The 15293-nt window shown below is 40.0% G+C and overlaps 1 protein-coding gene across 2 annotated transcripts in view; it reads left to right on the forward strand.

Moving 5' to 3' along the window:
* The window catches only part of lamb3 (laminin subunit beta 3), a 25810-nt gene continuing 10517 nt past the window's right edge, over window positions 1-15293 (forward strand). Inside the window, exons 1-12 of one of the 2 annotated variants that reach the window (XM_077573682.1) lie at window positions 1-102; window positions 223-271; window positions 783-937; window positions 5441-5555; window positions 6739-6812; window positions 8197-8388; window positions 8511-8574; window positions 9097-9266; window positions 9413-9533; window positions 10040-10228; window positions 10370-10525; window positions 12358-12551. In XM_077573682.1, coding sequence (XP_077429808.1) covers window positions 235-271; window positions 783-937; window positions 5441-5555; window positions 6739-6812; window positions 8197-8388; window positions 8511-8574; window positions 9097-9266; window positions 9413-9533; window positions 10040-10228; window positions 10370-10525; window positions 12358-12551 — 1467 coding nt within the window. In that variant the 5' untranslated portion in view covers window positions 1-102; window positions 223-234. Of the gene's footprint in view, window positions 131-222; window positions 272-782; window positions 938-5440; window positions 5556-6738; window positions 6813-8196; window positions 8389-8510; window positions 8575-9096; window positions 9267-9412; window positions 9534-10039; window positions 10229-10369; window positions 10526-12357; window positions 12552-15293 lie in introns of both variants that reach the window. The other variant, XM_077573683.1, reaches the window with a different exon arrangement.

A 15293-nucleotide genomic window follows, 5' to 3' on the forward strand; every position in this document is an offset into this window, starting at 1 on the left:
TGGTCCTGAAGGGTGTGACTCTGACACATACTCTATCATATCGTCCAGGTGAGTCTACAGTGTGTATAAGTGCAGCAAGACAGCAACACACATGAGCAGTAGGTAAGCGGGCGTGGGTATCGACTACAAGGTGACTCTCACATTCAAATTGACATTTAGGTGCTTTTGAATTTGTTTCTCTTTGCTGATAAAAGCTTATGTTGGTTTCCCCTTTTCTTTCAGACCTGTAGATGAATGGATTGTAAAATGACGCTCCTTCTACTTCTAACTGGTAAGATTAAAAACATTTTCTTCATTGTTCCGTATTCACTCTTCTCTGGTGCCTTCTTTCTGATCTAAATCTGATGTTTGTGTCCATAAATGTAAGGAATCGTTCCAGTGAAACCGAGTAGCTAATATACCGCACATACCTCACACAAAGAATGAACCTGCATGCTCTCTGTCATGATGGCACATGTTTAAAGAGTTATTACCACACTTGGGACTTAGTTTGGGCCTGCTTTACCATTCTTACGAGGCTGATTATGTGGACTTCTTAAAAATAACAACACACTGAAGTTAAAGAACAACCAATGCTGTCAAATCATTCACTTGCTTTAAAGAGATAGATAGATAGATAGATAGATAGATAGATAGATAGATAGATAGATAGATAGATAGATAGATAGATAGATAGATAGATAGATAGATAGATAGATAGATAGATAGAAATTTCAAAATATAAATGTGATGAATTCCTGGATCTTGAAAGTAAAAGTGTGTAATGTAATTTCCTCCCCCAGCCGTGGCTGCGGTATCGCACGCCCAGACTGACTGCTCTCAAGGAGCTTGTTACCCACGCAGCAGCGATCTACTTGTCGGTCGGGCTGATCAGCTCTATACCTCCTCAACATGCGGACTGACTGGCCCCGAAGTGTACTGTACGCCATACCAACAGGTACGAGCTGACAAAATTTGAGTGAAAGCTCCCAACACGGACAGAGTTTGGTGTGTTTTTTTGTTGAGACCTCTTCTTGACGCGTATAAGATCTCATAATTCCCATCAATACAGGCCCAAAAAATTAATAAAATAGTGAAATAGCGCTCATAAATAATTGTTTTCAACTGTATACTGACTGCAAATATCTCAAATGTGTCAAATCATTTTTTACTAGAGTAATTAATCCCATGATAGAAAATCATCTTAGCGGTAGATCACACTTTGGCTCACCTGCAAAGTCATGTGTTTCTATGGGGCAATGACACGGGGAGGTAAATGAGGTAGAGGTCATGGTGAACACACTGACATACACATGCAGCAAAGGTCTGTGGTGGTTTTGGCTGGACTGTCCGATGCCCCTTTAGTCAGTCTCGTTTCAGTGCCAGACCATCATGTTGCAACTGCAGCCTTTAACCAACATCATTATCTCGGGAATGGTCTGCAACACCACTGACCATGACCAGACCATTCGCAGACTCAGCACAGACCTTCCATCACGCACGCAAGCGATTTGGAAATAAAGGCTTGCTGGCCAGTATAAATCATCTGAAATGTTTTTTCATTTAGAATTTTATCACTTAAAATTTTGTACACTCTCCCACTCTTGCAAGCTCAAACTTGAGACTTGATCAAACCAGACAACGGTGTTAATGAAACTTAACTGAAAATCTTAGACTATTTTGTGCAAAAGTTTTATTTTATTTTTATTTTTTTACATTAAATATTGTACTGTACATTATAATGTCCATGTGGAATAGAAAAAAATCTCTCACAACCAAACTGTTTGCGATATTGATTCCACGTAATACTTGTGAGCAAGGCTTTGGAGAGTGCATGCATATACAGTAGGATATTCTCATTTCCTAAGTATATAGGCTACTGTGTATTGTTTAAAAACTGACTGATTCTTCGCTGGTAGAAGAGTGTAATACTTGATTCTAGCTGAGAAATAAAAAAAATTTGAGTTAATTGACTCCCTGACTTCAATTGAAAAAAATGTTACAAAAAGTTCTGACACAAAAGCCAACATGATTGAATAGTGTTGTCAAATTTGCAAATTTAATCTGAGAATATTATTTAATTTATTTTTTCTGGCATCTCAGTCTAAAATCCATCCCTAACAAAATACAACACACACTGAAATCAGCTTATTCTTACTCCACTTCTTAGCAAATGCTAGCATGCCAACTGATTTTATGCTAAACTATAGCTATAAATGCAAGCTGAGTAGAAGAAATGCTGAGGCGTATTGATGAGCGTTTTCATTCTGCCTTGTGGTCAGGTAGTATTCGCAAAGAGAATTAACTCAAATGCTAACATTGGTATGCTAACATATTACAGGTTTCAGATCCACTCTAAGGTACATAAAGCGCTAGCATGCTAACTGCTTTTATGCTAAACTATAGGTATAAATGCAAGCTGAGTAGAAGAAACGCTAAAGCGTATTGATGAGCGTTTTCATTTTGTCGTGTGGTCAGGTACTATTCGCAAAGAGAATTAACTCAAATGCTAACATTGGTATGCTAACATATTAACAGGTTTCAGATCTACTCTAAGGTGCATAAAGCGCTAGGGCAATCACTGAAGTGGGCTTTTTGGCTGGATTTGCTCTACCTACTTCTATCCACACAGAGGGGCAAGTTAACAGTTTCAACACCAAGATAAAGATCAGAAACGAGTAAAAATCAAACATGTCTGGCGGTTACTGTATGGCAGAGCAGTATGCCTTAGAACAGGGGTGTCCAACTCCGGTCCTTGAGGGCTCTTATCCTGCGTGTTTTAGATGTTTCTAAAACATGCTGGATAGGGGCCACGTTATGCAGAACTGGAGGGTGGGGATTGTTCCGCGGCCAAGACGCATCTTTTCATACCTCATTTGTTGGCGTACATTCAACAATTTCTGACAATCATTGCACACACTATTGTGAATCTGCCTGAAGGAATGATAACTGTGTTAGGTGTGTACTCACCTCCTTTCTCGAGGTGAACACCACTGTCCATATTTTATTTCTCTACCTGCGCGACTTTGACCAGAGAGGTAGAAGAGCAAACGCCCAGCTTTATCTATGGCGAACAATAAAGATCAACAATGATTAGGCCCCTAAAATCATTTTAGCTCACTGATCAGATCACGTGCGGAATGCTTTGTTACTCATTGATAATATATTTTATGGCCTAGACTCCTAAATGAGTATTAAATGTATTTAAAAAAGCACTGTTACAAAGCAGATTGTATATTTATGAATTAATTCATTAGTATATAAACAAAGCTTGCTGTATAATCCATGGGCATTTCTAGCCTATTTTTGGGGGTGCTCAACACCCCTAAATTGAATCCCACAACCCTAAAATTTAAGAGATTTTTTGTTTGTTTTTGTATTTACTGTACTGTATGTTCTTTGTAAGCAGAGACGTGTATTCACATACAGTACTTTGTTGAAAGATAATATTTTAACAACAAAATTACAGCAATGCCCCCCTCGCCTTGCTCAAAATGTTTTGTTCCCAATGAGATACTGACAGGACAGTCATGGTGTAAGTAGTAAATAGTGTCCTGTATAAATTAAACGAACATTACTTTTACCTAACACTTCAATATCATTACTAGCCCTCGTTTGGAGTTATCTGACTTTTTTTATTTCTAGCTAGGAAAGTTTTCAGGTGGTTGGAGACAGCACCACTGTGCTTTGTTTGAATTGGAATGTTAAATATTAAAGGCAAGGTGCTACTGACAGGCTAACTGAATGTCCATGACCAAAAAGTGTTATGTTTCTCTTTCATAAATGTGGGAATGAAATTATGTTGAAATAGTAAATTTGATCTTGCCTGGCTGGGAGATCAGGACCCCTAAATTTCTGACACTTCCTTAGTAATCTATTATATTGCAACATAATAAACCAAAAGCAGTGTTGGATTTGGATGTCAAATATTAAATGTGATTTTGTTCATATAGTAAGTAGGTCTTGCTGAATTAGTCAGAGTAAATAATATACACACCATTATAAATGTAACCAGTGCTTTCTTGATACCAGTGCAGACACATATTAGAGTATTTTATTGAATACTTTTCGTTATGAACTTTGTACACTACCTTTACTTCAGTTCAAATTTATTTAATCAGTTCATGTATCAGGCCACTGGCAAGGAATTAATACAAATCGTGTTTGGAATGTTTGTTTGAGGCGATAAAGAACTGTGCCAAAAGTAACTAACAGTTAAAAATAAAAGCTCAAATAACGACAGTACTTTAATCTTCTCATATTTATGTTACATGCTACTGGATTGGTGGTCATTTTAGGTTAATCCACCAAACATTTGGTTCCATGATCAATCATCATCTATTGTTTTTTATGCTTTTTTTTTTTTTAAGAATTGTTTTTAATATATGTATAATATAATGACATGAACAAATAAATGTGTAGGTGAATGGTTTTTTTTTTTTTACCAATTACACTCAAAATACACAGTGTAGATGTTTGTAGATCACTTCATTTGTCAGGGTTTGGGGTGTACCGGTATTTTTTTCTACATTTATGAATGTGTGCATGACATCAAGTCTATTAATAAGTGTCAATATGCCTCAAATAAAGTAAAGTAAAGCACAGATTCAAGCTATTTAGGTAGCCTCTGCCAATAACCTGTCAGATGTTGTTTTGTTTTTGTTTTTTTAACAATAAAAAAAACCTATTTGAATTTATACTGAATTATACCAGGCCATTTATAGTGAAGTGTGACCTGAGGCACGTAAGCGTGGGTGAAACACTGATGTTGCAACAATGATCAACTGGTTGGGAACTTTTCCCTAGTGGGTAGGCGGCCAGACTCTTCCTGTATGTGCCAGATCATAGATGGCGGGAACTACTAAATATTGACTTAACTGGCAAAGGCAGCAACTGGGATGTCACATTGTTTACTTATTTATTCATTTGATGGCCACAAGGGAAATTAATGCATTACAAAATAAGCTTTATTACAAGATGTAAATATGTACAGTACAAAAATGTATTTGCAGATAGGCTATGATGTGTTTGTCATAAATACACAGAAAGACATTTGGAAGTTATATTCCTAAACTTTAAAATGGTACAAAAAAGTGTGCTATCTATCTTTACCAAAATTGATTGCCGGTAGAAATAGAATAGAATAGAACAAAGGGTTGAGGTACCAAAACAAAAAAACATGGAGAGAAAATCACAATAAGTACACAATATCGGCCTAAAATCTGAGAGAAAGATTTACTCTCTTGAGCCTAATCCCTGTCCTGTTGATCCTGTGCTGGGTTTTGGTGATTTAGCTAGCTGTCAAGGCACATTCAAAAGGACGAGACACATTTGAAATTTGTTCATGAGCATGTAGTTTCCGGGCCCTCAAGTTCAATGCCATACGTGAATAAATGTAGTACTGTTCACCGGCATTGACCGTAATTTAGTTGTTGTTCTTGTTTTTTTTTTTACTCCTCAGAGGAAGATGAAGTGCTGCCCATGTGACTCCAGAAACCCAAATGGACCTCTAGCCCACACTCTCCAGGAAGTGCTTTCCACTGCTGGACCAGAGAGATGGTGGCAGTCCAAGAAAGGTTGGCAAAGACATTAAAAAAATTAAATAAAATAAAACATTGGGTGATTTTTATGCTTATGAATGATTTAAGATAGATGAGAGGGAATTGAGAAAGCGTGAGACACAAAGGGAGTTGATGTGCCCTGTCAGAATTGCCACAATTCAAATCTCATAATTTAGTTTAAAGGAATCATTGAAAGCTGATGAACAAAGTTTAATTCTTACAAGTCATCATATAAGACAAATCATTCAAGAGTTCAGAAAATAGAGTCCTCTAACAACTCATAGAGAGCACAGCTTGATTTTGATGCCGGTTTGAGGGTATAGGGCAGGGGTGCCCAAGTCTAGTCCTTGAGAGCCCCTTCCCACCATGTTTTCAAAGTCTCCCTCTTTCAACACACCTAAATCAAATAATCAGGATTGTTATCAGGCTTTGCTGACGAGCTGAACATTTTGATTTGGGTCTGTTGGAGGAGGGAAATATGGAAAACAGGCTGAATAGGGGCTCTCGAGGACCGGACTTGGGCACCCCTGGTGCACAGGGTCCCACAAGCCAACTTTACATCATCTGCCCATGAAGTTCTGCTCACTGTTCATTATAAACATACTCTGCACGTTCTTATTTCCTGCATGGACTCCAGCAAATCAATTCATGTTTCCATGTATCTGCACCAAATGTTTGCAAAAATACGAAAACCCATGTATAATTGATGCCAATTGAAATACAACAAATTCTTTAAAAATCACTAACAAACATTTAATATAACATGCAATTTCTTATTTCGCAGAGCTGATCAATGACATTATTGATTTATCAGGCAAATTAAGACATTAATTAACATTAAGCTGATCACCGATTTTGCACCAAAATATAAAATATCAGCTGATCCTGATCCAGCCGATTAGATCGTGTAAAGTCTAACAGTAATATAACATTCTCTCATGGTATTGTTAGTATTCAGTGGACCCGCGCTATTCGCAGGGGATTGGGACTGGGCCTGTCCACGATTAATACAAAAGATGTGTATTTTTTTTTTTCAACCCCCCAAATTTTTGCGTAAGCAAGGATAACCCTCCAGTAAGGGTTTTCCGAGACAAACTGGGATTGGGTTTGTACCAAAAAATTATGATGCACTCTTCAAACTATGCCTACGAAAGAACCATCTGTGATGAAGCTTTTGTTCTATTATGTTTTCCTGCAGAGGTTTCTCCAGTAACATTTCAATTGGACCTCAACAATCTCTTCAAGCTCGACAACCTGATCCTTCATTTCAAGGTGTGTAAAAACAAGCAACATTTCTTGCTGGGGTCCACCAACAGATTCAGGAGTTGGCGCCACGCAGGCACCGACCACCTTGCAGCAACAGCTCCAGTCAGGCTCCTCAATAATGGAGGCAATGAACTTGGTCCCCTCAGACTTCATGTCCCTCTCCTCCCATGGGACGTGGGTTAAATTTTGCTGGAGGTGGGAGTTTCAACTCTTTCTGAAAAGCGGCTCTGCCAGACGTTACCTGCAGACCATCACAACACGTTTGGATCTGCCAGGGGCCAACACACCACCAGTTGGTGGTAGGTTGGCAGTTCTGCTCCTTTCTTTATCCAAGTATCCAAGTCATGTAGTAGCAAGTCCGATGATATGACCACAAAGTCGATCATTGAACTACGGCCTAGGGTGTCCTGGTGACAAGGGTGTCTAAAAATGGTGTTCATTATGGACAATCCAAGATGAGCATAGAAGTTCAATAACAGAACATTGCTCGGGTTCTTGTTGGGGGTGGGGGGGTCCTCTCAACCACGCCCTTCTAGGTCTCATTGTCATTTCCACATAACCATTGGAGTCCCCCAACATAACCAAGGAGTCTCCAAAGAAAGGGGTGTACTCTGAACTGTCATGACCCAACCTAAAGGTGAAAAAAGACAACCACCTCGTCCACCGGGGTGAATACCAAAGTACACACATTGCCAAGGGGCAATAAGTATACACACACGTGCTCTGCAACTCTCTCTGTGATCAACTGTATAGTGTCCAACCCCTCTCGAGAGCACTAGAACCAGAACCCAAACCATATGTCGAGGTGAGCCTGACTATATTTAGCCGGAACTTATCAACCTTGCATGCCTGGTGCATGACTCTTCCTAGCTAGAGATGTTACATTCCACACCCCTAAAGCCAGTTTCTATAGTCGAGGATGGGACCACCAAGGTCGCCACCTAGCTCTCTGTGCACCCGCCGTCCTTGGCCCTTCCCACAAGTGGTGAGCCCTTAGGAGCCCACGGTGCTTCTTCAGGCTGTGCCAGGCCGGGCTTCATGGGTGCAGGCCCAGTCACCATTCCTGGAGAGACTGGTGGTGGTGAGGGTGTTACCGGTGACCCATGTCTGTGCAAGGGAAACCAAGGTCATAATATTGTATTCATGATGGGAGCTTTATGAGCTGTTCTTTGTACTTTTTTTTACATTGCCACAGGCATAAGGCCCCAGACGAATTAGCTCCTAGGATCATTGGGACATACAAAAACCTCCACCACGATGCGGTGAAGGCTCAGGGAGGGGATTGTTTTGTGCCATTTCCGATCATTTCTGTACAATTGTTTTCAGAACATTCATTTTATTTCACTAATGTGCATGTACCTGTAGTTTCTGAATCTAATTGTCTGTGTAGGGGCCTCGTCCTAGTGCCTTGGTGATAGAGAAGTCTATGGATAATGGCAGGACATGGCAACCTGCCTTCTACTTAGCTACAGACTGCCAGAAATCTTTTCCAGGGATCTCTACTTCACCTCCTGTTACCGAGGACCAGACATATTGTTATACTCTGCCCCATACTGGACAAAACCCATACCAAGATCATACAGTAAGGACAACTCAAATATCTCTCAAAACGTCCAATTAGCATATAATATATAATAATAGCAGAAAAAGTCTATTGCAGCACTGTGAATGCAAAATACATACATGAAATATTTTCTTTTCCAGATTGAGTTCAATCCATTGCATCACTATCCTTATGTCCCAGATCCTAGCAACCCAAAGATTAAAGGTTAGTACTGTATTTGTGTTTGTCAGCAATGTATTACATGTGGGATATTTCTTGACCCTTTGGGAGACTCAGGCAAGAAAGACCACGGAGGCCTCCAAAACAAAACAAACAAAGATATTTGCATATATGGACAAATAACATAAAAAAAATAATTTAAACAAACTAAACAATGCTAAACAATTTGGTCAGCTTGGTTTCGCAAGAAGTCTGCAAGCAGGGACTTCATAGGAGTTTTCTAAATCTGGTCCTGGTCCTTGGGTCACTGGGCCAATAGCTGGGGCCTCTTGGGGCCTCCTACTGGTTACCTGGTAGTGAGGGGCCCTATGTGTTGGATTGTGGACATTGACCCATTGACATTGAAGTGTGTAAAGCACTGCTTTGTCATTGATATGGGCCAATGTCAGCCATCTCTCAGGGACCCCTTAAAATCGGTACTCTAGTCTAAGCAATTGCCTGGGTTGATTGTCTCTGATTGCAACTTGAATCATGACAAAAATAAATGACTTCTGGTTTGATCCTCAGATGTGACTGGCTTAACGGGATTGAGGATAAACCTGGCAGAGTTGGGCGACGTACCACGTCAACCAGGCAGAGCTCTCAGTAGGTTTTTTGCCTTGAAGGAGATGAAAGTGATGGGCAGCTGCATGTGTCATGGACATGCCAGTCACTGTTTGCTGGAGGCCGGCAATAAGGTTTGGTGGCCACTGCTTACTACTAAACTTAACATTCATTTTGGTCTCACTCTAAATTTGACTGCTTGCTGGATTGACTAGTGTTGTAGCGATACCTGTTTTTCTACCACCCTTAATAAATCAGCAGGTAATATGAATGATTGCAGGTGAGCCCACAGTGTGATTGCCAACATAACACTGCTGGTGTGAACTGTGAGCGCTGTGATGATCTCTACAATGATCTACCCTGGAGACCTGCGGAGCAGGGCAACACTCACACTTGCGGACGTAAGACACACTACCACATACCAAAGTTCTGGAACCACTGAGATGAGAAGATAAATGGGTGGAATTAAATGTTGAAAGCTGTTGTAATACTACAACACTACTACATGGGTGGGGTTGTGATACAGTATTCGGAAAGTAGAGATTACAGATGAATTTGGACAACAAAATAATATGGTTCTTTTACGGGTTGTGTAATCATGGGTCACCAACAGAGGTGGTGAATCCAGGTCCAGAAAGTAAAAACCCTGCCACAGTTTGGCTTTAGCCCCTGGTGCTAGCTGGTAGCAAGCTAGCTTTAGATAGTTTGGCTTTAGCCCCTGGTGCTAGCTGGTAGCTAGCTAACACCAGGGGCTAAAGCCAAACTGTGGCAGGGACAGGGTTTTTACTTTTTGCACCTGGATTAACCACATCTGGTCACCAAACCAAAATGACCTAGTCAGGAAGCTATTGGCTATGCTTGTTGACCCTGAGTAGCATTTGCTAAATTCTCTTTCTGTACACCTCAGGCTGTGAGTGTAACAACCATGCCCAGCGCTGCCGTTTCGACCAAGCTTTGTATGAAGCCAGTGGCCGGAGGAGTGGAGGTGTGTGTGAAGGATGTTTGCACCACACCACAGGACCAAATTGTGACCAGTGTGCCCCCGGCTACCAGCCGAATCCCAACAGCCTGATGGATCGTCCTGATGCTTGTATACGTAAGTCAACGAAAGCACATTTACAAAGTAAAACATTTATTTAAAACTATATTGCTTTGAAAGTCTTAAATTAATGTTTTGCAGCAGTATCTTTGCATGTATTTTGTATATTTTGTCCTTATGTGAGCAATTCTTCGCTAGGTTGTGTCTGCATTGCTGACGGGACAGTTAATGGCGGACGCTGTGATGACAATACAGGCCTATGTCAGTGTAAAATGAATGTGGAAGGCCCACGCTGTGATCGTTGCAAAAGAGGCTATCATAGCCTTTTTGCAGCCAATCCTCTGGGTTGCTCAAGTGAGTCACACATAAACATCGCATGTTATTCATGTCACAGTACTTTGTGGTAAATTAAGGGGACCACTGAATCTCTCTATATCATAGAATGCAGCTGAAGCGATTGCATTTCGAAGCACGCACACTACGGTGGCTCAGACAGACCACACTTAGCAAGCGTACCAGCAATTCTTATTTTGCGTGCGCGAACGATCATCTCGGCTAGCGACGGCAACTTGGCAGCCAGGGCGAACTCTGGTAGGTGACACTGAAAGACAGAGCAAGCCGGTGTCTCGACAAAACAGCATACACACTTCTGTGCAATGCATGCGCTGTAGGGAACAGGTCATGCGCCGTAAGAACGGTTTGGGTGTTAGGTTGAGGTGTGAACCAGGCTTTAGGAGCGGAAGCGCAACGTGTTTATGTGCAGTATTAGCCAGCTAAAGCTCGTTGCAATGCTGCCACGACTTAGTACCCCCGCTTGTAGGTAACGTTAGCATGCCAGCGAAGCTTTTGGGGGCTTTCTCCGCCATTCAATTTTCAGAAAAACTTAAAAATCTGTGTTTTAATGATGCTAAAACTGCACATTTTGACCCGCAAACTGCTATGTTTGTTTCACACAGCTGTCACAATTTCAATGATCCAAAAGGAGTACCCAGCTTGCTTTGAGGTGGGCTTAAAAAAAAAATAAAAAATTAAAAAAAAAAGTTAATTAATAATTACAGGTTTGTTATTTTAATTAAGTTTTTCAAAGTAGTGGTATTCGTTATTTGCATTTACCGACCTGTGCCGTACACAAGCTGATTGGTCTTTACCTGAGCCCTGAGCAACTGTGACAGCTAGTGGCAAAATGGCCACCCCCTGAGATGGATAAAAACGAGTGGATTTTTCTGCTTGATTCACATTTCACACATGCAATATTAATCATAACACCGGGTTTAGATAATGGGGCCACATACAACATATTATTGTTCAGAACATTTTTGACTTGGCGTTCCCTTTAATAAACAACCAAGTGCATTCAGCTATTTCTATTTCCTCTGCTGATTAATTAAATTCACTTAATTAAGATACTGAATTTAAAAAAAAAAAGTATGTTAAATCTTTTTGTCCCCACAGATGTTCCTGTGGGTCCATAAGGCTAGAGCAGGGATAGGCAAGTTTGTTCCTAGAGAGCCGCAGTCCTGCATGTTTTTGGTGTCTCCTGCCTCCAACCCAGGTGTTTCAAATCATCAGCTCATAATTACGTTCTACAGGAGCATCACCAGCTGTGTTCGAGGAGGGGGACATCAAAAACATGCAAGACTGCGGCTCTATAGGACCAAACTTGCCTACCCCTAATAATTCAAAATTGCACATTTAAATTGACAGAGAGAAGCTTTTGTATGTCGTTCTCCAAAGACATCATTAAAAGCTAAAGAAGCCAATAAATATATTTGCTGAATACTCCCGCAATATCCTTCAGACTCTGAACAGTGTAGCCACTCGCCTCTTAGTGCCATCCCTGGTTGTAATGGTAACAAAAACTGTAAGCACCACAGTAGCGTAGTCCAGTGAGCAGTGGCTCATTTGCATGAAACAGAAATCACCCCCTCAAAACATGTTGATTTCAGCAAAGCTAAAATAGTGGATGAAACATATAATGTAATTCAAGATCCATTGGGGATTTTGGCTCATTAGTACGGGCTGGGAACTGTTTTAAATTGTGAAAAGATACTGTATGTCTCCTCTAAGTTGCATTCACTGCATAGTGTTGTTTTATTTGTTCCTCACTCATAACATGCACTCCTGTAATCATATGTTCGTAAGAAATTTGATTCAATTGTCCCCCCCACCCCTTTTCTGCTATCCAGAGTGTTCCTGTTTCCCAGAGGGATCACTGTCAGATATTTGTGATTCTGTGACTGGCCAGTGTCCTTGTCGGCCACACTTCCATGGCCTGAATTGCGAAGCGTGTGCAAGAGGCTACTGGAAACCCCCGCAGTTCCAGCGCTGTGAACTCTGCAGCTGTGACCCCACCAAGTCCTTCAGCGATACTTGTGACCAGGTGTGACATACTCATTCCCTGACTTGTTCCTACAACAAAACGGGACACGGGGAACCTTCATCCTGTTACTTTAATTTAGTAGGATTTTGTCATATGCATGTTTGGACAGATTACACTGTGAGGAAAGATGTCGGAATGTGACATACCCTTGGGATATGTAAACTTATGAGCGCACTCTTTGGTGAGAAAAAGCTTAATGCCCATTAAATCCAAAATACTACGACAATTGTTTTGATATGTTCAGAGGTTGAAGTTGACATAGGTAGAGATGTGTTTGTGAATTTTGGTGACGATTCATAGCATTTTTGTGCCATTAGCTTTTGTACATTCACGGTTGTGTTCATAATTTTAGATACCCCAATGGTATATAAACTTTCAAGCGCAATTGGATTATGATAAACCAAAGTTTTTTAGGCCAAGTTTTTAAAGGGGGTTTTAATAACGAAAATCTAAATCAGATTTTTATTTGTATTAAGAGAGAAGGATTTTAAATAATTCATAAAAGAGCATAGACTTACATTTTTTAGCATGTACCGAAAAAAAGTAATGTGGTGTAAATATGACATAATCCAGTCATTCTCAAACCTTTTGCACCAAGTACCACAAAAACGTTTTCCAATTAGTAGTATCATCATAATGACAAAAAAAAAACAAAAAACTTTTACTTTTCAAGAAAATCCTCTGTTATGCCTTTAACTTAAAAAAAAAATTTTGGGGTGCTTTTTAGATGAGTATTGCCAAACCTGTGCATAAAGTTACAGAGACTTACAATACTTTTATTTTTATGAACCCTTAACCCTATATATAAGTGTGGAAGCGTATTGCATTCACTTGGAAAAAAAAGTCCTGTTTTCCTGACTAATTTTTGGGGGCAGCTTTGTTTTTTGAGTATTTTTTTTATTTTTCAGTTTTTCTGAATATTTTTTTTAGTTTTACTGAATATTTTTTTTCTGTCAAAAATTATTCCGAAAAACAGGAGAAAAAATTACTCAGAAAAAAAGGGGGGAGGGGAATTATTCAGAAAAAAACAAGGGGGAATATTTATTTATTTTTAAACAGAGAAAAAAATATTTTAAAAAAATATATTTTTTTTTTTTTTCGAAAACAGAACACCAGCTCTGTTTTTCTGAGTTTTTTTTTTTTTTTTTTAACTCTGAACTCCAAGTGACTTGTTGCAGACTCGCTAATAGCGGAAGCCTCCATATGCAATAAGATGATAAAGGAATTAATGTGTATACTGTATTGTGGTTTGTTCTCTAATCTCTGAGGGAAAACCCCTTTAAAAAAAATTTTGGGGAAAAACAGGAAAATAATTATTTTATAAAACAGGAAAAAATTACTAAAAAAAACAGAAAAAAAATATTCAGAAAAACAAAGCTCCCCCCAAAAATTTGTCAGGAAAACAGGACTTTTTTTTTCCAAGTGAATGCAATACGCTTCCGTACTTATATATAGGGTTAAGTAAGTGTTCGTAAAAATAAAAGTATTGTAAGTCTCTGTAACTTTATGCACAGGTTTGGCCGTCAATACTCATCTAAAAAGCACCCCAAAAAAATGTTTTTAAGTTAAAGGCATAACAGAGGATTTTCTTGAAAAGTAGAAGGCAACATTCTGTCACATTTTTTAAAATGCACATGTGCAAGACCATCCTACCTGTTCTACCACAGCCGTAGATAGAGAGACTTTTGCCAATTCAGTTTCAGAGTTACTACGCTGTAATTCGTCAACTGCTAGTCACATGACATATGGGCGCCATGTTGCTCCTCAGCCGCTGCGATTTTGTAGTGTTTTGCAATAGGTGTTTCAACTTTCATGTTTCAATCATGCTTTGTTGCTCAGCATGGCGTTGCTCACAACGACCAGGCAACGGTATTATTGTTCACTGGAGACCCACAGAGGAGGAAATTATGGGAAGTAAAAGTCAAACGAGAGGACTTCATTGTTGTGCAAAGTAAAGTAAAGTAAAATAACACGATTTGAAGTATGTGGGACTCCACAATGCAGCTTAGACCTTGTATTAAGAGTTATCATTGAAAATATAATTGATTTTAATTATAAGCCTGTACAAATTGAATGGACTTAAAATCTAATTATTATTGATTTTAAGTCTTGATAAAACAGGGCCCATAATGCGGGCGCGCGCAAGCTCATCTTGCTCATCAAGCTCAGCGTTCTGTTTACAGTCTCTGCAGCCGGCCTCTCTCATATAAATAAAGTAAAAGTAAAGTACGCGGTGAGATCGGTGGAGCTACAATGAATGGCTGAAGCCGAAGCTCACCGGCTACATAAACAAACAAAGTAAACATTTCTCCAGATTGATTGACAGGATGGAGGATGAATAGTTTAGATCATAGATGTCAAACTCCTGCAGGTTTTGGATGTTTCCCTCTTCCAACACAAGCTGATTCCAATCAGTAGGATCGTTATCAGGCTTATGCAGAGCTTGCTGATGAGCTGATCATATATCAGCTGTGTTGGGGAACGGAAACATCCAACACCTGCAGGACTGCGGCCCTCCAGGACCGGAGTTTGACATCTATGGTTTAGATCAGAGGTCCCCAACCCTGGTCCTCAGGGACCGGTATCCAGCCTGTTTTCCATGCCTCCCACAGCCAACACAGGTGATTCATATCATCAGCTAATCAGCAATCTCTGGAGAAGGCTGATAACGATCTCCACTTGTGTTGGCTGTGGGAGGCATGGAAAACAGGCTGGATACCGGTCCCTGAGGGCCAGGGTTGG

The sequence above is a fragment of the Vanacampus margaritifer genome, chromosome 8 (genome assembly GCF_051991255.1).
Source record: "Vanacampus margaritifer isolate UIUO_Vmar chromosome 8, RoL_Vmar_1.0, whole genome shotgun sequence".
Classification (NCBI taxonomy): domain Eukaryota; kingdom Metazoa; phylum Chordata; class Actinopteri; order Syngnathiformes; family Syngnathidae; genus Vanacampus; species Vanacampus margaritifer.